The sequence below is a fragment of the Babylonia areolata genome, chromosome 2, assembly GCF_041734735.1.
Source record: "Babylonia areolata isolate BAREFJ2019XMU chromosome 2, ASM4173473v1, whole genome shotgun sequence".
In the NCBI taxonomy this organism is placed as follows: Eukaryota; Metazoa; Mollusca; class Gastropoda; order Neogastropoda; family Buccinidae; genus Babylonia; species Babylonia areolata.
The window spans coordinates 23,332,779-23,358,639 of record NC_134877.1 but is presented as its reverse complement, the minus strand read 5'-3'; the positions used below and the strand labels follow the sequence as shown (position 1 = coordinate 23,358,639).

The window sequence follows — 25,861 nt, the reverse complement described above, 5'->3', positions numbered from 1 at the left end:
GTCGGTGGCAGAATCTGTTACGTTCGGCTCGTTGGGGTTCTGTCTGATCCACTGTTCACAAGTTGATTCGAGTTCAGTCAAGGGAGGACCCCCGGGTTTTCGTGTTGCACGGCACTACGTCTTTGCCGGGAAAACAATACATTTTTTTTTTTTTTAACTCTGATTTTTTCCTCACTGCTCACCGCGGGTCGGCCGGCTGTGAACTCAGCCTTAGCCATGCAAGCCCTTGACACTGAATCGGTGTGAAGTCACCGCTGCTCTGATGGCCGAAGGTTGTAAAATATGAGACCTTTCACCTTCAGTTCTAAGTTTGCAAAACAACAACAACAACAAAAAGCAACAACAACGAGAACAAAAAAAACAACAACACCTGATTATTATGACGACCGCCAACTGAAGGCGAAAGAATGAATCAGTTTTTACTACACAACAATTCTTTTTATTATTATTATTATTTTTATATAAATAATTTCCTTCAACGAGCTTTGGAATCTGTGGGATATATATATATACACCTTATTATATAGGCTATGTATTGCTCAAATTCAGTCTCCAGTATAATGGAACTGGGCAACTAAAACCAGCCCACAGAGCACTGAGGAGCACCCAAATCGTTTGCCACAGCAGAGAGAGAGCAAGCAGAGTGCATGGAAGGGGTGGGTGAGGAGGGGCAGGATCGCGGTAGGAGGGTGGGGGTGTGGAGGTGTGGGGGCAGAAGGTAACAATATGTAAACCCGAAAAGCATCACTGAATAACAACAGAACTAGTTTCCATTGCAGACTTTGCAACGCCGGCCCTTGAACACTGAGCAAAATCACAATAACTGCGGATTTCCCCGGAAGCTATTATTATGTAAAATCACGTAAGAACAGCATCACTGACCTAGGCCGATATTGGTGAATTGTCTTTGGATTTTTTTTTTTTTTGGGGGGGGTGGGGGGTGGGGGTGGGGGGTGGGGGTTATTTTCATGTTTGTGTAATTTGTGTTTTGCCTGTATTTTATTATTATTATTATTATATTATTATTATTATCGTTATTATTATTATTATCATCATCATTTTCATCATTATCAAGTTATGTTATTTTGTTGATAACAAAAAATAATGTTTTCATGTGTGTGTGTTTTAATATCTTTCATCATCACTTACTTTCCTACATACATGACCCGGCAACACGAACAGGTCACTGACACTATATCGAGGAACACCCCCCGAAAACGGAGTATGGTTGCCTACATGGCGGGTTATAACCCCCCCCAACCCCCCACCACCCTTCCAAAAAAACAAAACAAACAAACAAACAAAAAACCAAAAAAACCAAAAAAAACAACAACAAAAAACACACAAAAAAACCAAAAAAACACAACGGCCTCACACGTAAAAGCCCACTCGTATACATACAAATGAACGTGGGAGTTGCAGCCTACGAACAAAGGAAGAAGAATATCGAGGAACACTATAGGCCTACAAATTTACATAGTTTAAATTTTTTTTATTTTTATACTAACTTGTTTTTTGTTTGTTTTGTTTTTTTCCATATCCCCCCCCCCCACTTCATTAATGGGAATACTAATTGTTCTAAATAAGTGGACCCACGTGAAATCAAAACTGTAACTTACATCATCACCAAACCAAGAGGAAGTGAAATCTAATCAAAATTAAAACAGACAATCAATGTTGCTTAAAGCCCAACCGAACCGGCTGCTAAAAAAAGGCCGGGGCCCACCAAGTTAATTTTCAGCACTGTAAGGAAATGCCCGTCAGTTCTTCACTCATACCAGTTGAAGACAGAAAAGAATGAATATCAAGCTGAAAGGTGAAACTGAACGTAAACAACAGCTCATACATCCTCTTCCCGCTTGGCAGTCCACGTAATATTAAAACCAAGCTAAAAAAAAAAAAAAAAAAAAAAAAAAAAATATATATATATATATATACATTGAAAACAATATAAAAAGACATGATATTCACCCACTTACGTTTCAATCCATGTAAAACCTAAATCAAGTAAGAATTATTGATTTCCTCCAGGAACTGAAAAAAGAAAGCAAACAAACAAACGAACAAAAAACAACAACAAAAAAACCGAGTCTGTGGAAAAGGACGGGTGTGTGTGTGTGTGTGTGTGTGTGTGTGTGTGTGTTTGGGGAGGGGGGGGGTGAGGGAAGGGAGGGGTTTGGGAGGGGGCGGGGGGCGGTGGGCATCCCCAGACTACAAGGAAGTGATGACACAACCCACAGAGCTATGTATCTATATATAACGCATTCGCAATAACTCCCCCCCCCCCCACCTCCGGCATTTTATCATCAACTTGGTTCCAGACTCAAGTCTGGTCTCGGCGTCCTGGCGGAATTTTACGATGTCGCAATTTCCACTCATGCAGTTAGTTGCACAGCTTAGCTTACGTGATAATTATACTCGTGATGCAGACCAGGGGAAAAAAACAAAAACAAACCTTGTGTCTAAATAAGGACACACATCAGTAAAGAGAAAGGTATGGGCAGGGTGTGTGTGTGTGTGTGAGGCGCTGGGTCACTATATTATAATGGGGAGAGGGGACGCACATCCGAGGAAACGTAGATGGGTGTGGAGGCTGGGGGAGGGGGTAGGCGGGTGGGGGGGGAGAGGTTAGCGTTCGTGTTGAGTAATGGGGACTGAGATCGACTAAAGGGAGTGGAAGGGGTCGGGGGTGGGGGGTGGGGGGTGGGGTTAAAGGGAGGTTAAAATATCGATCGACCTTCAAATTGTTTTAATCCGGAAGAAGGATTTGTGTTAGACTTCAGTCACTTTTTTTTTTATGTGCTGTGTTATTTAATACACGGCGATCGAGTTTTTGATTTTTTAAAATGTTCGTTTTCGTTTTTCTTTTTCTTCTTCTGAGAAAAATAATAATACCTTTACGAAGTTTCATTGTCACGTTTGCCTGAAGTGCGCTGTAATTACTATAATTACTTAAAATCTTGATAGCGTAATTCTTCTCCTGTGATATACAGTGATACAGAGCTGGACAGTACAAGATCTTCAGAGAAGAAGCCCCCCCCCCCCCTCCCCCTCAGTCAAGTGTTTCGGCCCTCAACTCTTTACACTCTAAGGGGGCCGGGCCGCACCCAGGTCATGATATTTCACTGAGAAAACATCATAACCTTTGATGCACTGCATTTCCAATTTAATCCATAAGTGTCATATACACATGTTTCTGTGGGGAATGTTTAGTAAGAACTGTTTCATCACGTGATGGTAATGTAGTGTATTTACTTTGTTTGCTAATCTCTCTGTGTGTGCTTGCGTGCGTGCGTGCGTGCATGTGTGTGTGTGTGTGTGTTAAAATTGTCTATAGTTCTGTTGCTGTCATATTGTCATCTTTATTTCTTCTTTTTTAACTTTAAAACAAAAACTGATAGATCATTTGATTCATTTTATGGCATGATACATGTATCTTTTAAATTAAGTGTCATCTCTTACGTATGCTTCACGTGATGATAATTATGTGTATGTTTGTGGGGGTGGGGGCGGGGTGGGTGGAGGGGTGGTGGTGGTGAGTGAATGCCGCTTTTAGTGCTATTGTAAAGCGCATAGAGCTTTAATTAAGAACATGCGCTATATAGCAAAGATATCTTAATAAATATAATAGATATGAATAAACAAACAAAACAATAAACAAAACAAACAAACAAAAAGAAAGAAAAAAAAACTCCCCCCCCCCCCCCCCCGCATCACTCTCGTCCTCCCTCACACCCCCTTCCCCCCACACACAAACACACACGATACCCCCCCCCCCCGGCTCCTTCCCTCCTCCCCCCCACCCCCCTCCAGCCCTCCCACGCATAACTATTTCCACAACGGAGACAGCGGGGAGGTCATCTACTGGTCCCTTGATGACAATTAAGTGCCGGCCGGCATGCCGACGAGGCGAGAAATCAATATCATTCTCTCCATGCAGTGCAGTGGCTGCAAGCATGCACCAAAGCATGCACTCCGGCACTGAAGCAGCATCAATGCATTCATATTCCGGAGTGCTGCGCATGTCAAGTTTTGTTTTGCAAATATGAAACCGGGAAAGGAAGGGGGGAAGGGAGGTGGGGACATTTCTGTGTAGCACCGGTTAAAAAGGAAAAAAAAAAAAGAAGTAGAAAAAAAGTTGTGTGTGTGAGTGTGTGCCTCTCTCTGAGTGTGTGTGCTTGTGTGTGTGTGTGTGTGTGTGTGTACTTGTGTGTGTGTGTGAGTGTGTGCCTGTGTGTGTGTGTGTGTGTGTGTGTGTGTTCGCGCGCGCACATAATTATGTGAGCGCGCGTTTATGTATACATGCTTGCGCGCACTACACACACACAGACACACACACACACACACAACGGTAAGCTGACGTGATCTTATTCGTCTCATCTTCCTACAACTTGAAAATAAAATAAGGGAGGGGGGGGGGGGGGGGGGAGGGGGAATACAGGCGTTGTTGCCATGTGATGTCGAAGATGGAACATGTAACTGTCAAAAACGGCAGATTCTAGACACACAGAGCTTTTATCACCATGACTACAGAATACGGCAGATTCTAGACACACAGAGCTTTTATCACCATGACTACAGAATACGGCAGATTCTAGACACACAGAGCTTTTATCACCATGACTACAGAATACGGCAGATTCTAGACACACAGAGCTTTTATCACCATGACTACAGAATACGGCAGATTCTAGACACACAGAGCTTTTATCACCATGACTACAGAATACGGCAGATTCTAGACACACAGAGCTTCTATCACCATGTCTTAAAAAAAAAAAAAAAAAAAATCACTTGCTGTAATTCCGATAAGATTCCATCAACATAATCATCATAAGGAACCCACTTCAAGTAATCATCATTATTGTAGGAATTAAGTGTATGTGTGTGTGTGTGTGTGTGTGGTGTGGTGTGTGTGTGTGCCTGTGTCTGCATGCGTGAGTGCGCACGTGCGTGCGTATGTGTGTACGCGCGCATGGGATCGTGCGCGCGCGCGTGTGTGTGTGTGTGTGAACGCGCGCCCGTCCTTTGCCTGTTTGTCAAGACTGTAGTGTTGAAAATCATCACAATGTGTGGGGGCGGGGCGGGGCGGGGCGGGGCGGGGCGGGGCGGGGTTGGGGGGGGGGGGGGGGGGGGGGTAGGGTTTTGGAGGTTGTGGTGGGAATTATCAAGAAATAGAACCCTTCTGAAGAGACACACTGGAAAATGCACATCACTCCAAACAAGTCAGTTTCCATTGGGAGGGTGTGGGGGGGGGGGGGGGGGGGGGGGGGGGGGGAAACTAGCTCTGGTGAGGTTGAGAGAGTTGGGGAAAAAAAACACACCCAAAAACCCCCCAACAACCCACAAATACCTGTTTATGTGAAAATACTGGCATTGTCAAGTCCGTCAATCCAGGGGAGAGAATCAGTGACAGAAGTCCGTCAACGAATTCCAGGAAAATAGCTTTATTAACCTTCACACCTCACCCAGTGTGGACAACTGCCGATCGATCATGTACGGTCCAGTGGCAGAGCTAGCAAAAAACAACAACATCATTTTGGAATGAATGTGTTTGCATGATTATCTTAAGACATGTAGACATTGCTTTTGGAATGAATGTGTTTGCATAATTATCCTGAAGACATGTAGACGTTGCTTTTGGAATGAATATGTTTGCATGATTATCCTGAAGACATGTAGACATTGCTTTTGGAATGAAAGCGTTTGCATGATTATCCTGAAGACATGCAGACATTGTTTTTGGAATGAAAGTGTTTGCATACTTATCCTGAAGACATGTAGATGTTGCTTTTGGAACCAATGTGTTTGCATAATCATCCTGGAGACATTGCTTTTGGAATGAATGTGTCTGCATAATTATCCTGGAGACATTGCTTCTGGAATGAATGTGTTTGCATAATTATCCTGAAGACATGCATTCGTTGTTTTTGGAATGAATGTGTTTGCATGATTATCCTGAAGACATTGCTTTTGGAATGAATGTGTTTGCACGATTATCCTGCAGACATTGCTTTTGGAATGAATGTGTTTGCATTATCATCCTGAAGACGTTGCTTTTGGAATGAACATGTCTGCATGATTATCCTGAAGACATGTAGACATTGCTTTTGGAACAAATGTGTTTGCATGACTATCCTGAAGACATTGCTTTTGGAACCAATGTGTTTGCATAATTATCCTGAAGACATGTAGACATTGCTTTTGGAACCAATGTGTTTGCATGATTATCCTGAAGACATGTAGACATTGCTTTTGGAACCAATGTGTTTGCATGATTATCCTGAAGACATGTAGACATTGCTTTTGGAACCAATGTGTTTGCATGATTATCCTGAAGACATGTAGACATTGCTTTTGGAATGAATGTGTTTGCATAATTATCCTGAAGACATGTAGATGTGCTTTTGTAACCAATGTGTTTGCATAATCATCCTGAAGACATTGCTTTTGGAATGAATGTGTCTGCATAATTATCCTGAAGACCTGTAGACATTGCTTTTGGAACCAATGTGTTTGCATAATTATCCTGAAGACATGTAGACATTGCTTTTGGAATGAATGTGTTTGCATAATTATCCTGAAGACATGTAGATGTGCTTTTGTAACCAATGTGTTTGCATAATCATCCTGAAGGCATTGCTTTTGGAATGAATGTGTCTGCATAATTATCCTGAAGACCTGTAGACATTGCTTTTGGAACCAATGTGTTTGAATAATTATCCTGAAGACATGCAGACATTGCTTTTGGAACCAATGTGTTTGCATAATTATCCTGAAGACATGTCCAACATGGAGTAGTTAGCTGTAGTGCTGTTAGTGGTATATAGGAGGAGAGAGGGGAGGGGGGGGGGGGAGGCTAAAAAGTCAAAGGTCCCACAGCCTTTTAAGGCTGCTAGGAACAGTGATTTCATATCCACTGGGTCTAAAGCTCAGCAATAGGAAGACAAGACCCAGTAATCTCCATCACCTGCTTTCACCTTCCCCAACCGAAGTCAGTTTCCTGTTTACACCTGGGTGGAATGGAAAAAAACAATCAGAATAATGTGCCTTTCCTAAGAACATTGATCACAAATATCAGTAAATTTGCACACACACACACACACACACAAACACCAATCAATCCACTCTTTTTTTATAATTAATAAAAAAAAAAAAGTTTATTACTTGGTGGGGGTCTTCATGCATGTAGCAGTTATTTTCCTTTTTTTTTTAACTGGATCTTTTTTTTTGTTTTTTGCATCTTTTGTACTTGTAACAAATAATCTATAAAACACAATCACCTCCACACACATACAGATACATACATACAATGAAACACAGTCACCTCCACGCACATACAGATGCCCACATACACACTCACACACACGGAAATAATGATGCAAGAACATACAATTGCACACAAGTTCATCAGGCAAGTTAACAACATTTTCAGGAAAATTGGAAAAAAAAAAAAAGAAAAAAAAAAGTGCACACCTCCTATAATGAAGAAATCTGTGTGAAAATCAAACTTCGAAGAACTTGTTTGCTGCAGCATACTCAATGCTGAATTTTGGAAGCACACCTCAGGGTTCCCACAAATGTGTCAGAGAACTTCAGCATCCTCCAACCCAAAACAATATTCCATCAATCAGTTCAGTGACCGCAAGGCCAGAAGGTTAGTGTTGCAGACTTAGGTTACCAGTCAAAGCACTGAAACACTCTGTACATCAGTGAGCAATCACAGGACTGTAACCCCTTCACTACAACTGCTGTTGAAGTATGCTCATCAGCGAAGGGACGTAACCTCCCTAGATAAGACACAGCTTACAGGTCAGTGTGTGTAGACGACATCACTCACAAATCTGTATTTGGACGTCTTCCTACTTTAGGACTGCAAAACTCCCATTCTGCAAAATCTTTGACACTATTGATAAGTACACAAAAAGTCGTAACCACCCTTCAAGACTCAGGCCATACTGATCTCATTCTGACCGTCAAGGTTCAGAAATCAAGGGTAAAAAAAAACAACAACAACAAATACATCATTATTTGACGCCATGAACTGAGATGTTTTACGTGCATATTTGTATTTTGTATTTGTATTTCATTTTATCACAACAGATTTCCCTGTGTGAAATTCGGGCTGCTCTCCCCAGGGAGAGCGCATCACTGCACTACAGCGCCACCCATTTTTTTTTTTGTATTTTTTCCTGCGTGCAGTTTTATTTGTTTTTCCTATTGATGTGTGGTGGTAGTGCTAACATCATTATTTGATGCCATGAACCAAAATATTTTATGTGTGTAGTGGGAGTGCTAACTTTATTTGATGCCATGAACCAAGATATTTTACGTGTGTGGTGGGAGTGCTAACATTATTATTTGACGCCATGAACCAAAATGTTTCATGTGTGTGGTGGCAGTGCTAATCCATTATTTGACGCCATGAACCAAGATGTTTTATGTGTGTGGTGGGAATGCTAACTTTATCATTATTTGACGCCATGAACCAAGATGTTTGATGTGTGTAGTGGGAGTGCTAACATCATTATTTGATGCCATGAACTGAGATGTTTTATGTGTGTGGTGGGAGTGCTAACATTATCATTTGATGCAATGAACTGAGATGTTTTGTGTGTAGTGGGAGTGCTAACATCATTATTTGACGCCATGAACCAAGATGTTTTTACGTGTGTGGTGGGAGTGCTAACTTTCCCCAGCTTTTGCTGCACTGTCACTGTTACTGGAGGGACGCTGGGCCTTCTTCGTCTTGGGGTGATGTTGCTGACCACCATCCTTCGACTCCTGCTGACCGCTGAACTTCCTTGACCTTGGACGGCGCCTTCCAGCCCCAGGTTTGTTGTCCGCCTGCTGTCTGTGCTCTTGCCAGAAACCCTCAAAGTTGCCCGGTGCTTGGTATCTGATTAAAACAAACAAACAAACAATCGAAACACAAATCCAGAAGAGGAAAGGTACTGCTTCTGTCTCCTTAACCCCTAGGCTGCCTATATGACGAGATAACTCGTCATGGCAAGCATGTACGCTTCGCTGCCACAATGATGAGATAACTCGTCATCGAAATATTCTGACTTTTCCCTGCTTTGCATTCATTTCACTGACAAAAATGCTGGTAGCTTTAGCTTGGGGAATCTTTCTGGTTTCTATTCATAGCTAGAAACCCCATCTATGTCATGAGGCAGTCCTTTATTTGAATGTTTTGGTTGGGTTACTGTCCCAGTGTTTGCCTGGCTCCTCTCCTCGCTCGCTCAACAAAATGTCGGACTGACGCCGTGCTCAAGACATGCGATCGTAGCGAACTAAATCAACCAAGATTGCTTTCTTTTGCTGATGCTCAGAAAGAATTGAAACGTAAACTCGAAGAAGACAGTGATGAAATTTTATAGGACGATTTGATAGAAAATAAAGGGAGCAATCAAGAGAGTGGCCAAGATATGACTATCAGTGAGTGATGCCGGCTGTGCAAACCTTAGCAGACGACAGAAAGTGACACATTATTAGCAGGGCAGTGTGAGCAATTTTCTTGGCACTCAGCCAACACGGTCTGATGAGAACTGGATAAAGTGACTGTGTGAGAGGGGTGAAGAGGAGGGGGGCTGGAGACTGAGGGGGCGTGGCCTCTCATCCACATTATCACTTGGAGAAGTCACAATGCATTGTGTATCTCTTTTTAATTTTTTTTTTTATTGTGGTTGTTCTAGTATGATTTTGTGTATGCAGATATCCATTTGTCCAGAAAATATGATGTTTTAGTGCAAATTACCTGACTAATGTTAGTAATGAACAAGTTGAAAATGTGACAAAAAACAAAACACTGATTTCAAAACAACAGCATGTCACTAAAAATATATAAAATGGGAAAACATCATGTGTTTTGTGTTATTTATTCATTTACCTTTCAGAAAATATATTCTTTTATGGGTCTTTCTCCAATAACAAAGAGCACAGAATTTTTTGAAAATTTATACCCGTTTTTGTGAAAAAACCCTGGCAAATAGATTTCACTTAAATCTTATTTTCCTGACAGCAAAAGGGTTAACAAAGACACATCTGGAACAAAATATAATCCATGCTGGGTATGTAATTTTTTTAAATAAAAAAAAATGTAAGAGAAGGGTATTGACTTCTGTTTCCTCAACAAAGATACATTTGGAACAAAATGTAAATCATGCCTGGTACAAGAAAAATATGAAAAAACTTAGCCGTATGAAGAGCACAGGAACAGGAGTCAAGATGGCTGCCGGAAAGAGAGGGTGCTAGTCAGGGATACACATGGGAGGTAACCTACTTCAGGAGGTTATCGGCCGTAGCTACTTTCGTTTTCTCCGCAGAGGTGGGTAGTAGTTTGCATAGGACAGGAATCAGACCCCTGTCGGAGTTTGCACTAGTGGGTCATGGTTAAGTATGTGTAATTAAACTAATTTTTAGACAAAATGTGAAGAGAAAGGTATTGCTTCTGTTACTTAACAAAAATACATTTGGAAAAAAAAATCTCATCCACGCTTGGCATCTACTTTTCAGAAAAAATGTGAAGAGAAGGGTATTGCTTCTGTTTCCTCAATATAGATACACTTGGAACAAAATATAATCCATGACACAGCTTGTGTTTATGTTTTTTAAATAAAAATATACAACTGCCAGGCGTACACTGTTACAACAAATGTTTGGACTGGAAATCTATGCCTTACGGGATAACTAGTAATTGTAAACAATGAATTATACGCTGGGATATACATGGCTTTGTCAGAGACACATGTTTCATCTGCTTACTTAACAAATTTTGATAACAAACAATTCCTATAAATGAAAAATCTGTCCTGGAAAAGAGGAAAGAAAGTAAAACCAAATTAACTAACTAACTAAATATATAAATAAGTAAAGAAACCATTAAATAAATAAAGCCAAAAAACAACAAAAACAAAATAAAAAGAAAGGAAAACCCCCCCATAAACCCCACATCAATCACAGTTGTTTTGCAGTGTACTTTTTAGGCAAAATAATCAGGTGTGCAAAAAAAACCAAAAACAAAACCAAACACAACCCCCCCCCCCAAAAAAACAACAACAACAAAAAACAAAAACAAAAAAACCACCAAACCAAAACAAAACAAACAAAACAAACAAAAAAACCCACACTAAAACAAAAAACCAACAACAAAAAACACAAAGAACAGATGAAGAAATACATCAAACATAAAATACTACCAATCTATATGTCCAGATTATTTCTACACCCAAAAAGTCCAGTTCTTCTTCTTTTTCTTTTTAAAATTCAGGAATACCTTATATAACATATCACCTTCCAAACATAACTGGCATGACATAATTGTCAGTGCGCTAAATCCCTTCTGCGCCCTCTCTGTACACAAAAAGCTTGGACTTACCCTGGTTCTGATGCGTCCAGTGGATCTTTGGAAAGCAGGATAGATATTGCTGGGATATCTCTATTGACCTTCAGTCTGTAACACATATTGTTATATATATATATACACACACACACACACACACACACACACACACATGAAGCATCATCTTAAAACCCTCCACCCCCTACCCTATACCTAAAATTTCATTGAACAAGATGGCACTCTGTAAAGTGAACCCCGGTCAGTCAGTCCCAGAGATATCACACTATCCGTTACTTTTTGTCAAATAATGATAATAATGATAATATCTTATTTCTATATAGTGCTATTATTCAAACATAAGCAACTCCTAAGCACTTTACAAATCCAGTACCTAAAGTGAAAAAAGAAAGCACATAAAAAGTAGTAGAAACATAAAACAGAATCATTAATATTATAAAAACAAAACAAAACAAAACAAAAACAAAACAAAACCACACACAATGCACAAAACCCACTAAGTAACATACTCTCAATACTAGAACTGTTATACTCCAACACACACACACAGACACACACAAACACACACACACCTGATTAAACTGCCGAGATAATTGCAATTTTCTCTTAAAATACATACATGTAAAAAAGGAGCATGATTGTAATTTGTATGTCATAGATTTATCAAAAACTGTAAAAATAAAGTTTTGGATAGAAAAGGTAAAAGGGGTAAAAAAAAAAAATCAAAAAAAAATCAGCAGTCATTCTCCCTTTTGAACCACACCACCACCATCCATCTACCCACCCCCATTCTCTCTACTCACCCATCACACACACTCACATAGCCATGTGCCTAGGACAACAGCCACAGGCAAAGATTCTTAAAAAAAAAAAAAAAAAAAAAAAAATCCCTGGAAGTGTATACCCAAACCAGATCACCATCTACATCTAACTAATTGATTTTTGTCTCCTAGCCGACACAGCCACAAAATTTACAGACCACTTATTGCGCAGTGTGGAGTGATGGCTTTGAGGTAACGCGTCCGCCAAGGAAGCGAGAGAATCTGAGCACGCTGATTCGAATCACGGCTCAGCTGCCAATATTTTCTCCCCCTAAACCAAGGACCCATGTGCAGCATGCTCTTAGCACACGTAAAAGAACCCCCAGCAACAAAGGGTTGTTCCTGGCAAAATTCTGTAGAGAAATCCACTTCGATAGGAGAACCCCCCCAAAAAAAACAAAACAAAACAACAACAACTGCACGCAGGAAAAAAAAAAGAAAAAAAAAAAAGGGTGGCGCGGTAGTGTAGTGACGCTCTCTCCCTGGGGAGAGCAGCCCGAATTTCACACAGAGAAATCTGTTGTGATAAAAAAGAAATACAAATACAAATACGAACAAACAGGTGTGAAAGCATAACCTCCTTGGTGGAGGTAACTAAGAAGCCAGGAGAGAATGATGATCATTTTTTGCTCTCTCAGTCCCTGGTGGATGAAGACAGTGACACTCGGTATGTACACTCCCTGTGGAGGATTTTGCCAGGAAAAACCTTTGGTTGCCGTGGGTTCTTTTACGTGTGCTAAGTGCATGCTGCACACGGGACCTCAGTTTATCGTCTCATCCAAATGACTAGCATCTAGACCACCACTCAAGGTCTAGTGGAGGGGGAGAAAATATCGGTGGCTGAGCTGTGATTCGAACCAGTGCGCTCAGATTCTCTCGCTTCCTTGGTGGACGCGTTACCTCTAGGTCATCACTTCCACTTAACTGAGCACCAGAACCCTCACTCACAGAAACCTGAACTTTTACTTAGGTCTAAAAGCAAAATGTCCTGGCAACTCATGAACAAGTGAAACGTCTGAATGCAAAATGGTGGCTTCTCAGCTGTGACAAATTCAGCCATGAGCAGACTGGCTTGTTTTAATATAAGGGAGGTAAATCCACAGTCTGAAAAGAAAACAGGCACTGGCAACCCCTCCCCTCCCCCCTGCACTCCCCAAAAAAACCCCACCTTCTGACACAAGATATTCAATTCCATCCATACTCACGGTTCTAATCCTTCCACTTTAGGAACCCAGTGCTCCTCTATTCTGCAAAAAAAAAAAATAAAAAAAATAAAAAAAAATTTAAAAAAAGGAGGGAAAGGAAAGATTTCAGAAGAAATGAAAACAAGAAGACAAACTCACTCAATTATCAGAACCGACACACATTCACAATCGTTTACACCAGGTTACAGCAAAGGTTGAATTCACTGTTCTTCATCTTCAGAGCAGAGTGACAGATACACGAAAACAGAGAATCAGACGGAGACAAATCTTGGTAATGGCACCTGGTGGGTAAAGGGTGGTGGAGATTTTTCCGATTTCCCAGGTCAACATATGTGCAGACCTGCTCGTGCATGAACCCCCTTCGTGTGTATACGCAAGCAGAAGATCAAATACGCACGTTAAAGATCCTGTAATCCACGTCAACGTTCTGTGGGTTATGGAAACAAGAATATACCCAGCATGCACACCCCTGAAAGCAGAGTATGGCTGCCTACATGGCAGGGTAAAAATGGTCATGAATACACGTAAAAGCCCACACGTGTACATACGAGTGAACGTGGGAGTTACAGCCCACGAACGATGAAGTAAAAGAAGAAGAGACAAAGAAAGAGACAGACTGAAATGGGAAAGATAATCAAATCAAGACAGCAGTTGGTACTGTTGTGCACAGATGCCAAGGGGAAAAGTTCAATCATTTGTTCGACCCTAAATCATCTGCAAACCCTCCCCCCAAAAAACAAACAAACAAACAAAAAAACCCCCTGAATTTTATTTCTTACAGATCTGTACATGTTTCAGTGTAAAAGGAATCACACACACACACACACACACACACACACACACACAGTACATGTTGTGATGTGCACACATGCACACACACATTCCAACTATCACACTCATGACATTATACTCACCTTTTAAACCTTATTTTTGTTATCTGGTGCAAATTCTGCAACATAAGATAAATACAAATGTCAATCCTAAAAACAGCAACATCTGAATGAATGGTTAAGAATCAAATGTAACTAAAAAAAAAAAAAAAAAAAAATTTCCTCAAACTAATTCAACACGGTAGCAAAGATTAACATTGGAGTTGTTCTCAACCACAAAGATTTGTGGGAAAACAAGCTGATCATTTCAATTGTCACACTGAATTTTACTTTCTGATATTAATGACATAACCATCTATATGTTTTTTTTAAAATTATCCCACATCAAAATGATATATCAATTTTTGATGCCATAACAAGCCATAATTCTTTCTTGAGTTCATCCAGCTCCTCTCTCATTCTTTGATAATTCCCCCAGAATTTTTAATGGAACTATCAAAGTATGAAAGTTTAACCTACGCTGGCTGTCGTGGGTCATACACGACCCAGAAGGGTACAAAAATGCAAATATCTCAGCCAATTCTTAATATTTTTCAACAAAATTTCAGAAATGCTTCCTACACCTAAAAGGCCAACTTTTGCCACAAAAATGAAAAAAATTCATAAATTAGTTAATGAGTAATTAAAGGTGGCGTTTTAACTACACACGGACGCTTGTGTGGGTCGTGTATGACCCATGCTTTTTAAAGAGGAAAAACTGTGGTCATTTCAGGTTTAATTTGCAATCAGTGAAGGAAAATAAAGAAGTTTTACTTTCAATAGCCTCACTAACCCACTACTCTCCCACTAACCCCCCCCCCCCCCCCCCCCCTCCCCCCCCTTCCCCGCCCTGTCCCTTTCGCCTGTCTTCAGCTATAACCCCCTTCCATCCCTTTCTCTAACAGCATGTACCTGTGTGACTGAATATCCTTGATTGTGCATGCATAGGATGCTATGAGTCATCTCTCTCTCTGTCTGTCTGTCTGCCTGTCTCTCTCTGTCTCAGTCTCTCTCCCAGTCTCTCTCTCTCTCTATCTCTGTGTGCATAAGTAGGGTTTGTATGTATGTGCATGTGGTGTTATGCGTTTGTGTGTATGATCAGTTGTGTGTGCGTGTGTGTGAGTGTGTGTGTGTGTGTGTGTGTATGTGCGTGTGTGTGAATGCGTGAGCATGTGTTTCTTCTGAGTGTATGTGTTTGTGTGAGTTTGTGTGTGCGTGTGCGAGCGCATGTGTGTGTAATCAGTTGTTACGATATGTTTTCCTTTTCTATATTTTGTTATAAGCTTTGGAGGAATATACAGGTTTTTGCCTCTTTACAAAGTATGGGTCGTGCACGACCCACACAAGCTTTGGAGGAATATACAGGTTTTTGTCTCAAAAAGGAATGAGTCGTGGACGACCCACATGAGCTTCCGTGTGTAGTCAAAAACGACAGCGGTATGGGTCGTGGATGACCCACATGAGCTTCCGTGTGTCGTCAAAAGCGACAGCCAGCGAAGGTTAAAAATTTCAAATGGAGCTGTCTTAGTAACAAAGTTAATAACCCATCAAGAGACTCTATCTAACTTAGATGAAGGGTATTTCACTGCTGCCTCTTTCCCTATAAAGATGTTTGAAAAAAAAAAAAAAAAAAAAAAAAAAAAGTAAAAATTATTGAAACCTGTATGAACTCAAGAACACATGAACACAAAGTTCACTTTCAGTCTAAGACTTATAAGTTATACAGTGCTGTACTGTACGCTTCTTTAAATCCCAGCTTTCCTCTGTGTGTGTGTGTGTGTGAATATTTCTGTGTGTGTGAGTACACGTCTGTGTGTGTACGTGTGTGTGCGTGTATATATATATATATATATATATATATATATATTTTGTTTGTGTGTGTGTGTGTGTGTGTGTGTACGTGTGCATGTGTGTGCGCATGCAAGTTTATGTAAATTATATAATTGTGCACTGATTTTACATACTATTGAATGACAGCTGGTTTTAATCATGTACATTGTTTTTTTTATTTTATTATTGTATCATGTTTTCATCTGCTGTCCTACTATGCTTATCACTTTGTTGCTTTGTGATTGTTGTATAAGACTAATTAGCATTAACTTTGTATTTACACGTTTCATGTTCCTTATGTATTCATGATGAATGACTGAAAGTATGTAACCATTACCTGTGTATGATTATGATCACTGTCCAAAAGGTCCACTTCAATTCAGCATTTTAAGTCTTTTATATATTCACACTGAATGACTGTGATTTTTGTGTATTGTTTGTGTACAATACACCACACATGAATTTCTTGGAGTCTTGTTGAGATAAAAGTAATCTGTATTCTGTATTCCTGTACATAGTGTAAAGATCTTAATATGAACTACACTTTAAAACTAAAAATAGTAAAATGCATGTTTTCTAAGTGGATGACACCAGGATATATATATATATATATATATCCAGTCTTCTCAATCATGAGTAACAAGACACTGACTCGACTGAGCATTAATATATTAAAAACAAACAACCATCCACCCCCCCCCCCAAAAAAAACTGAAGGTTTAATAAAGAACTAGAGTAAAATCAATCATGAATGATACTGATTAACTCACTCGGGACGGCAAGTTTTCTCCCTTGCTTTTCCCTACAGACGGTCCATTTGTAAGGGTTTGAAAAAAAATTTTTACAAATAATACAAAATACAGAATAAGAAAATGAAACTTTCAGAACTGGTTTATTACGTGTTGGGATATCACACGCATATCATATATATAAAAAATCAAATTTCTCATCTTATTTTTACAGTTTGCTATTATGTAGAAAAGAATGCCAATTTTTGCACCCCGAATCACCACCATACCCATGCTAGCTTTCTGCTCTTAATTCACTTTCTTCTTCATCATCATCCACCTCTTCCATGTCCAACCCTTCAGTTTGTAGCATTTCAAGTACTTCTGCAACACTAAAACATTGCTGTCTTTGCCTTGTTTGCTCCGCAACATTTTGAGAAGAACCCGCTTCAGACGCCATTTGCTAACAGGCTACCAAGTGAACAAGCGACCGGTCAGTGACTTTGTCAGCGTGTGTGTGAGACAGGCCACATATGACAGGCTGGCCAATCATACCAACAGAATAGTGCACTCTGCTTGATTAATCTGCTTGACTAATCACAAAATCACATGTACAGTGAGTGATGGATTTTCATTTTTGGAAAATGCTATTCCATTCCGTCATCTGAATCCAGATACATTTTATGTAGGAATGCTCTCGCATTCTGTCATCCAGAGAGAGTGAACTCGACATCTACTCCAGCCTTCAATTTCCACATAGATCCCAACACATAAAAAAAGGGAGGGGGTGGGGAGGGGGCGTGGGGGGGTGGGGGGGTAGTGGGGAAAAAAAAAAAAGAATCAAAATTAGACAGTATGTTCAGTCAACAATGCTTTCCTCACCTTCAATTTACGCTTCATGATCTCAGCACAGGTGATTGCTTTGCTGACAGATGAGTCAGAACCGTTCCATGTGATCTGCCGAACTTGCTTGTCCCCCATCTTCTTCATGGCAAAGCCCATCACATTACGGATCTTGCTGCCCTGGGTGATCCTCATCTGAAGAGCGTCATCCACACTGAAGGGGTATGGATCCTCTACCACCTTGACCTCTCCCTTGGTGTAGTTCTCCATGCTCAGGCAGTACAGACTGATGAATGTTTTCAATCTCATTAACTCGAAAGTTGAATGATATTCATTTCATACCCATACATCGCTAAGCTCAGTGTGTGTGTGTGTGTGTGTGTGTGTGTGTGTGTGTGTGTGTGTCTGAGTGAGAGCAAGTGAGTTAGATGAGTTGTGTTATGATGTCTATTTGAGGTTTGTGGAAACTGATCTATTTCGCCATTTGTAGATAATAAGTTTTTGTACATGTAAAGTGCTCTTAGCTCTACTTGAGAAAAAGAGCGAATAAGCGCTGATTATCATTATTATTATTATCATCTATTATCATTGTGATGTACTAAAACCAGTCACAACAACATAACAATTTAACCTCACCAAAATTATATTGTCAATCCTACTCTGAGGTAATTTCTGCACGAAAAGAAACCATTGTCAAATGTTGCAGTTTTTGTTGCATAAAGTGACAAATGTCACAACAGCTGTTTTTGGTGACATATCCAAGTTTCACCCCATTCACTCACCCTCATCTTCTCTTCAGTTTTGCACAGATCTCAGGAATGACCTCTGAGGCTTTTCTGCAGTAGTCACACCCAACTGACAGTCGCCTAGTTTTTGTTAAAAAAAAAAAAAAAAGAAAGAAAGAAAGAAAAGGAAAAGCGCGTTTATGTGTTTCCGCTGTCTCAACAGACTGATTAAGTGAATGTGACTGGACAGCAAAAACTGATGCTGGTTTGGTTGCCCCTTTTGCAAGAGACAATAAAATAACGTCCTGTGTGCAGCATGCACTCACCTCATAGCTATATAAAAGAACCTGTGGAACAAAATGGTAAAAAGTTGTCCCTAACATTATTTTGTAGAAAAAGCTACTTAAATGAAATCAAATCAATACAACTATTAAGTTGCTGACAGAAAATAATATTAGCGTTGTACTGTGAGGATGCGCTCCGGCTCGTCCCAGAGAAAGCAGTCCGCAGTCCGATTTTAATAGAGATATGTTGTGACAAATAGTAATATGATATCATCTAAAATAATGTAATACAAGGTATGACATGTCACAAATGACACTTCACTGATGGCCCCAAACCCAGTCTGCTGACAGTCAACAAGCATTATCACACACACACACACACACCACGTACCTTCAGAATCAAAACCACGCTGTCAGTTTGTGGCAATAAACATCGATAATACTTATAAAGGGAACCTTTTAAGAAACATGTTTATCACAAACGATGACTAGAGAAAGTGTTCTAGTACCTGGCAGTTGAAAACTTACTCAAAGTGGGTAAGTTGTTGGTGTCAAAAAAAGAAAGAAGATCACCTCCAACCTAAATAACATTTGCCATGTTCTCAAATGTCTTTTAGAGTTATCTTCCTTAGACGGGAAGGGGGACTAAATCTGAGGGCTTAAAAAGGGGGTGGATGGGTATTTTTAATTTTGGGGGGGAGTCTTTTTATCGAAATAGTAAGAAATACATTTTAGATTGCCTCTTCAACTGGCACGTTTTCTTAAACATTTGTTCTTACGGACTACCTTTATCGTCTAGTCATCTAAATCCAATGATGGAGGGTGGAACAATATTGTTAAACTTCAGCTTCAGCCGGAAACTGGCGACTAATCTCGAATCCACGGCAAACCATTTCACTGAGGTGTCGAAGCGTGCGCCGGACTGATTAAAATGGGAGCGTGTCGATACTCCCCCGTGTCGATACTCCTCTGTGTCAATACTCCCCCGTGTCAATACTCCCCCATACACACACACGTGTGTGTGTGTGTGGGGGGGAGTATTGACGCGGGGGAGTATCGACACGGGGGAGTACTGACCCCTATTCAAATAACTTACACCACATCTGCTTGGAAAAAAAGGGCCTGATCTTCGCATAAACCCAGTGCACTGATCAGGTCTTGAAAGTCTGCTCTAGGTTCGTGAAGGAGAGCAGCTTGGAAAACTGCTCATCAGTTTTGTCACACAGCCCCACACCTCCATTTCTTATTCCTCTTCTGCTTTCAGTGGCAATCCCTCTCCAGGCTAAAGTCCACATCTGTTACTGATGCATGCAAACAATGTTGTTCCCATTCGTGCATACTACAGACCACACACTGCTGATGAGGCTAGCCTGATCCACTGTGACTTCAAGGCCGCATTCAGCAGAGATAGCACAGATTTTCAACATGCATCTCCTTATTGGTGGTGACCTGTACTTCCTCGGTTGGGACTGGAAGAAAATGGTTATGAAACCCAAGCCCAGCTACGCCAGGCTGCACAACGTCTTTATCGACATGCTGAAAGACCACGGCTTTGAGCAAATCAGTTGTGGAAGAGCCCACATGGCAGCCTGATAGGACAACATCCTGGACCATGATTATCATCACTAACTCAACTGTCCACATCTAATACCACACATTGAAGTTCTACCAGGGCTCTCTAACCACAACGCAGTTCCAGTACAGCGAAGTAAACATCCAACCCCATAAAAGGAAGCAGGCGCCAAGACTGTGGCTGTTACCGCTCATAAGAACTGAGGCCATACCACTCACAAGAACTGAGGCCATCTAGATCGATGGACTCCACAGGGAATTCATACACAGCCGCTTGACTCGAACACTTGAAGTAATGAGGGACACTGCCACTAGTACAGAAAAACTGTAGACTCTTTTCAAATCTACTCTTCAAGCAGCTGTCCAGGAACATATTCCACATAAACAAACCCGAGCCAAGAAAAGCAAACCCTGGATCACCCCAGAACTCCGTCTCCTCATCTGAGGAGAAGAGACCGTACCTTCAAGAAAATAGATGTGTAACAAGAGCTGGGAATACATGATCTCAAAGAGCAGCACAAGCAGAGGCAGAGAGAAGCCCAAAGGAAGCTGTGTAGAGCCTACTGGGAGTACCTGGACACCACCTTCAGGGAAGCAGTCTCAGAACAAATTGCTAAAAACAAGGGTTTTTGGACATAATAGTGTAAAACACCAGAAGATGGCCAATGTTGGAGGTGCACCCTGGAAGGAAGGACACCTAGTGCCAGACCCAAAAGGCCAAGATGGCATCTTGAACAAACAGTCTGAGTTCAATAAGGACTGAACACACTCGGTGGAGGAGTTTGGGGAGAAATGCCACCTGCCACCTGAAATCTACCCTACCTTGGACAAGATTGACATCAGTTTGCAGGTCTTGACACTGCACTTGATTTATTTGCTCATGATGTCTTGATGGAAGTGTTTTTTTCATATGTGCCCACAAAACTGGGTAAAATGAGAGAGAGAGAGAGAGAGAGAGAGAGAGAGCCATGAATGTAACAGTATTAAAAGAATATACATAGATATATATCTGTACTTCAGCACTCAGCTGGCTACGATTATCGCTTCTCACACCTGGCCCAGACCACATCTCTCCCTGTGTCCTGCAGGAACTCACAAGTGAGGTTGCTCCATCACTGACCATCATCTACCACGAGTCCTCACTCGACACTTGAAAACTACCATCAGGCTGAAAGCTGCCCATGTATCACCAATATCTAAGAAAGGCGAACAATACGATCCCGCAAACTACAGACCAGTATCCCTGACAAAAATCTGTTGCATGGACCACTTAGAATAGCACAGCATTAATTCTTTGCAACCAGCAAACATGGCTTCCGCAAGAAATGATCATGTGGGATCCTAAGTGAGGTGATAGCCCTTCACTGATGAGTTTATTTGTCGGCAGCAGTCAAATGAATATTGAAGTTGCGATCATTTTCATCAATGTGAAATGCTGATGTGAAGCTTCAGAGGTGGGAATTGTTCAGTTCTGCATGAATGCCAAATATGTTCTGAGTGAGTTTTTTGTGTGTGTGTTTGATTGCCTGCATGTGAAGAAAGGAAATGTTAATTTGTTTCTTTGTTCTCAGAATGAACCCCAGTGAATGTAAACAAACGGATGAAAAATATTCAAATACAGTTTCCAGTCAAGCTACATACTGGTCAACATTTCCCTAGCTTTTTGAACATTCACTTGTACCTGGTTCATCCACACCATGAAAGACAAAACAGCAATAGTTCAGTATAAAAATACTTTATTTTATGTCTTTCACATAACTCAACAAAATGAAACAGAAGAAACATGAACACTGAGAACAATGGCAAAACAGTATTTCACTCTCTCTCATTCAAAATGGTGTCTTTTGACTCAAAGACAACATAACAACCAACAACATTTACTCAGAAAGAAAACAAAACTGATTTCACACACTCCCGATGTAGTTTCTGTGAATTTAAATTGTAAATGTTTTACTCCAACGAAGGTTTGGTGCATATATAATGACTTTATTTCACTGACTCATTTAACTGATGTTTTAATTAAAAAAGTTTTTGTTTCTCTTGGGATTGTAACGATTAAAATATCCTCCATATGATGCACATGGCTGAAGAGGTAACCAGGAAGGGGAGAGGAATGTGGGTATTTCATGAAATTGGTTCATCAATGTAAAAGAAACAAATTCACAAACAACACAAAGAAAGCACCTGTCCTTATAATAAATGATTAAAACCAAACAAAAACCACCACTATGTAATAACAATAACAGCGCTCTCACAGAAAATGAAATAACTTGCTCCCATAACATGACATCAAGCACATTAAAATAAGGTTGGCGTTCAGTTTGATTTCTGATCACTGCAGTTTATATGTAATATTGTACATAAGTAACAACAGGGGAGAGGGAGAGAGAGAGAGAGAGAGAGAGAGAGAAGTGGGCAGAGAGTGCGAGGTTTGGACTGCAAATTTTATAATATTTCAATCAACTTATGAATTAGCCACTATCTTAGCAATAGGAAAATGGCTTAAATCCTTGTATTATTATTATTTTTTTTTTTTTTTGCCTACCATCAATTTTTCCTGATAAGCTGAAGCACTTGATCAAAACCATTTTTCCCGATAAGCCTAGGTGCATGATCAAAAACAAGATCAAAGCTGTGCATGCAAGAATATACACAGCAATCAGTAAAGACAACCAACAAAACTTGTCAGATGAAAAAGAATTAAAATGACATCCATTACAATAAAACCAATCACATACTGACAGAAACAACACTTCTAATACAAATCAACAGCATCTACTGAAGCTCAGCAAGTAGTGCCAAGAAAGCCTAGACGCTAAATTAACCACAATCAGTAAAATAACAAAGTTTGAGGAAACAAATGTAATTTTTAAAAATGTTATTATCAGGACTATATACTAAATAGATGTTTGTTTCCTTTTCACAGATCAACTTTTTGGGGGAAACTGTAATCATGAAGAAAATGAGAGCCAATGTGTTTATGCTGGTGCACATGAAAAATCTACTAACATTATTGTAAGTGAGTTTCTTTTTTTCAATAACCCACATGGTTTACTTTAAAATGTTCTCTGATCAAATACTGACTTAACACACCCTGCTCAGGCAGCTACTGAACAAAACAAAGAGGGAAACTTCATGAGCTACCACAAAGAGCGCTTACAAATAATTAAAAACAACATCCCAACCCGCAAGTTATTCTTATTTTTGTTGCTTATAGTCCAGCCAACTGCACAGAGACATATCAGGACTGTCAAACCATACAGTTGCTCAACTGTGTCAACACAAAACTGTCACATGTATAACCCCCCCCCACCCCCTAAAAAACCCCACCTAATACAAACCCACAAAACACAGTTCATGACATAGTATCCCAACCATTTAGCTCCTTATGGCAAATAAGACTAGGCCATGCTGAGGACACCAGCCGCTTTGCTTAATTTATCATCCCAAGATTACAAAAAAAATCGTAAAAAAGGAAAAAACAATACTTCAGCCAAACAAAAAAAATATATATAAAATGGCCATTTAGGCAAATAACACAGCAGAATGGGCAGCTAGTACCCATCCCAGTGTTTACGTATCACTACCTAATTGCCAGAGCAAAACAGCATAGATAGTACATCATATACTGCAGAAATGAGAAAAAAAGTGTTAAGGCTTGCTTGAAAAAAGAAAGGGGAATGGACAGGGAAAGCAGAAAAAGGAGACAACAGTGAAGAAAGAAAAAAAAAGCAGACAGAAAGAGAGTGATAGAAAAGGGGATATTTCTTGCAAAGAATTTCCAGAAGGTGGAGATGCTATTTATACTGCAAGACCCCCGGCATCCCCATGGGGGAACAACCCCTAAGTATACTGCTGCCGTATCACTTACAATCAATATCATGTGCTGCTGTGTTTTTTTTTTATCCAGCAATGTATAACTCTATGCTGTTTCTTTATGCCTGTGTTAACAAAACAACAAACAGCATGCTATGAAAAACAAATCCCGTTCCCCATACTATAAAAAAAAAAAAAAAAAAAAAAAAAAGAGGAGAGGAAAATAAAACCAACAAGGTGGGTTTCTGTTGAATGTTATGTAAACCAGAATTCAAATGAAAACTGTATTCACCATACCTGGAATGCAAACACACTTTTAGACATCAATGGTAGTAAATAAGGTTTCACAAAGCTAATTTTATTGATGTTACATTTCTGGGGTTTATGGTTAAAGAACAATGGGTCTTCTTTTTTTTTCATTTCAGTTCATGGAAACTACCTTCCCCTCCGATATATAGTTTCACTGAAAGATATGTACTTTTGTTAACATGCAAAAATATAACTAGAATGTGGATAACAATGAAACTGATTCCAGCAACCTGTTGCTCTGTACTCCATCACCGTTTTAATAACCACCTCAAACCAAGCAAAAATGGACAAAATAGTACTCTGGAAGGAGTACTTTGGAACACACTCTTCAGTTTCCGTCAAGTCCTCAGAAACAAAACAAAAACAAGAGGCACACAGTCTACTACCAAAGTAAGCAGCAGCTGCTGTACATCTTGTGGGAGAGCATCAGTACACCATGTGTAACTGCTCTCTGTTACAGAACATACACCATATTTTATCAGCTGCAAGTCGCTTCTGGCTTTGAGGTGCAGCCTCCAACTTATTAAAAAAAACAACAAAAAAACAAACAAACAAAAAAACCCAACCTAATGTTGGCAATACAAAAGATGTAGCGCATCATAAGGTGCATATCAAAATGATGAGAACGAGCTCTGATGGGTCCATTGCTGTCACCGTCATGTTTGCATCTTCAGTCCATGTCAAGACCCTCATGTCACCACCGGGACCATCTTTGTAAGCGGCATCATCTGCTCCCATGTGTGCTCTTTTATGTCTGCCTTCTTGAATGTTCTGTCCTGGGTGAATGTGAAATATTTGGGAGCTGTTTATATTCTCATTCATGGGAAGGTTATCATTTGTTTTCACCGTCACAAGTGTCGCACTCTGGGATTCAGAAGATGGATCTTGACACGATTCTGATTCATGACAGTATATTCACATTTTAACCAAACACTGGTGCACTGCAACTACTGAATTATGGGTAGCCACAACTATGTGCTGGTTACTTTCTTTTTTGCAAAACAGTTTGTTTTTCGAAGAAAAATCAATTTAAAATCTTTTTTTGGTTTGCTAGAAACAGTAAACATTAAAAAAAAAAAAAATGACATTAATCATGAAAGGACTCCTCCCCTTCCAGAATCATAAAAGAAAAAAAATCCAGACATCCAAACTAGAATGAAAAAACCCCCCACTAAACAATAACAATGAAAAAAAAACCCCCCAAAACCCCCCCAAAACAAAACAATCCCCCCCCCCAAAACAAAAACCAACCCAACAACAAACAAAAAATGAAACATTCACATATTATACGCAAGCTCCTCTCCAAGAAAGCGCACGGTATTTTTGTCTTTTTTATCAGTGAAAAGACAATTACATTTCCACAGAATCATAAGCAAAAGAAAGCATATTTTTTTGTCCTTTATCACTAAAAGGACAAACAGAAACTCATTCCCTAGTTAACCATTAAGGTGCGGTTTTAGGCAAAAGACATATAAAAAAGACTCCTAGTTCTCTCAA

The 25,861-nt window shown here is 40.1% G+C and overlaps 1 protein-coding gene across 3 annotated transcripts; it reads right to left on the bottom strand.

The window, feature by feature from the left end:
* Positions 1–7,154: 7,154 nt before the first annotated feature.
* Positions 7,155–19,296, bottom strand: LOC143279363 (ribonuclease P protein subunit p25-like protein). 3 transcript variants are annotated; one of them, XM_076583386.1, is made up of 6 exons: positions 19,196–19,296; positions 17,698–17,944; positions 14,303–14,337; positions 13,389–13,430; positions 11,381–11,455; positions 7,155–8,899 (listed from the first exon to the last, which is right to left on the bottom strand). In XM_076583386.1, exons 2-6 carry the CDS (start codon positions 17,926–17,928, stop codon positions 8,686–8,688), a joined length of 597 nt encoding a protein of 198 aa, XP_076439501.1. In that variant the 5' UTR covers positions 17,929–17,944; positions 19,196–19,296; the 3' UTR covers positions 7,155–8,685. The 3 variants fall into 3 exon arrangements, with proteins under 3 accessions (XP_076439501.1, XP_076439499.1, XP_076439500.1); XM_076583384.1 differs by having other exon boundaries at positions 19,177–19,275; XM_076583385.1 differs by having other exon boundaries at positions 19,059–19,268.
* Between the last annotated feature and the right edge of the window lie 6,565 nt (positions 19,297–25,861).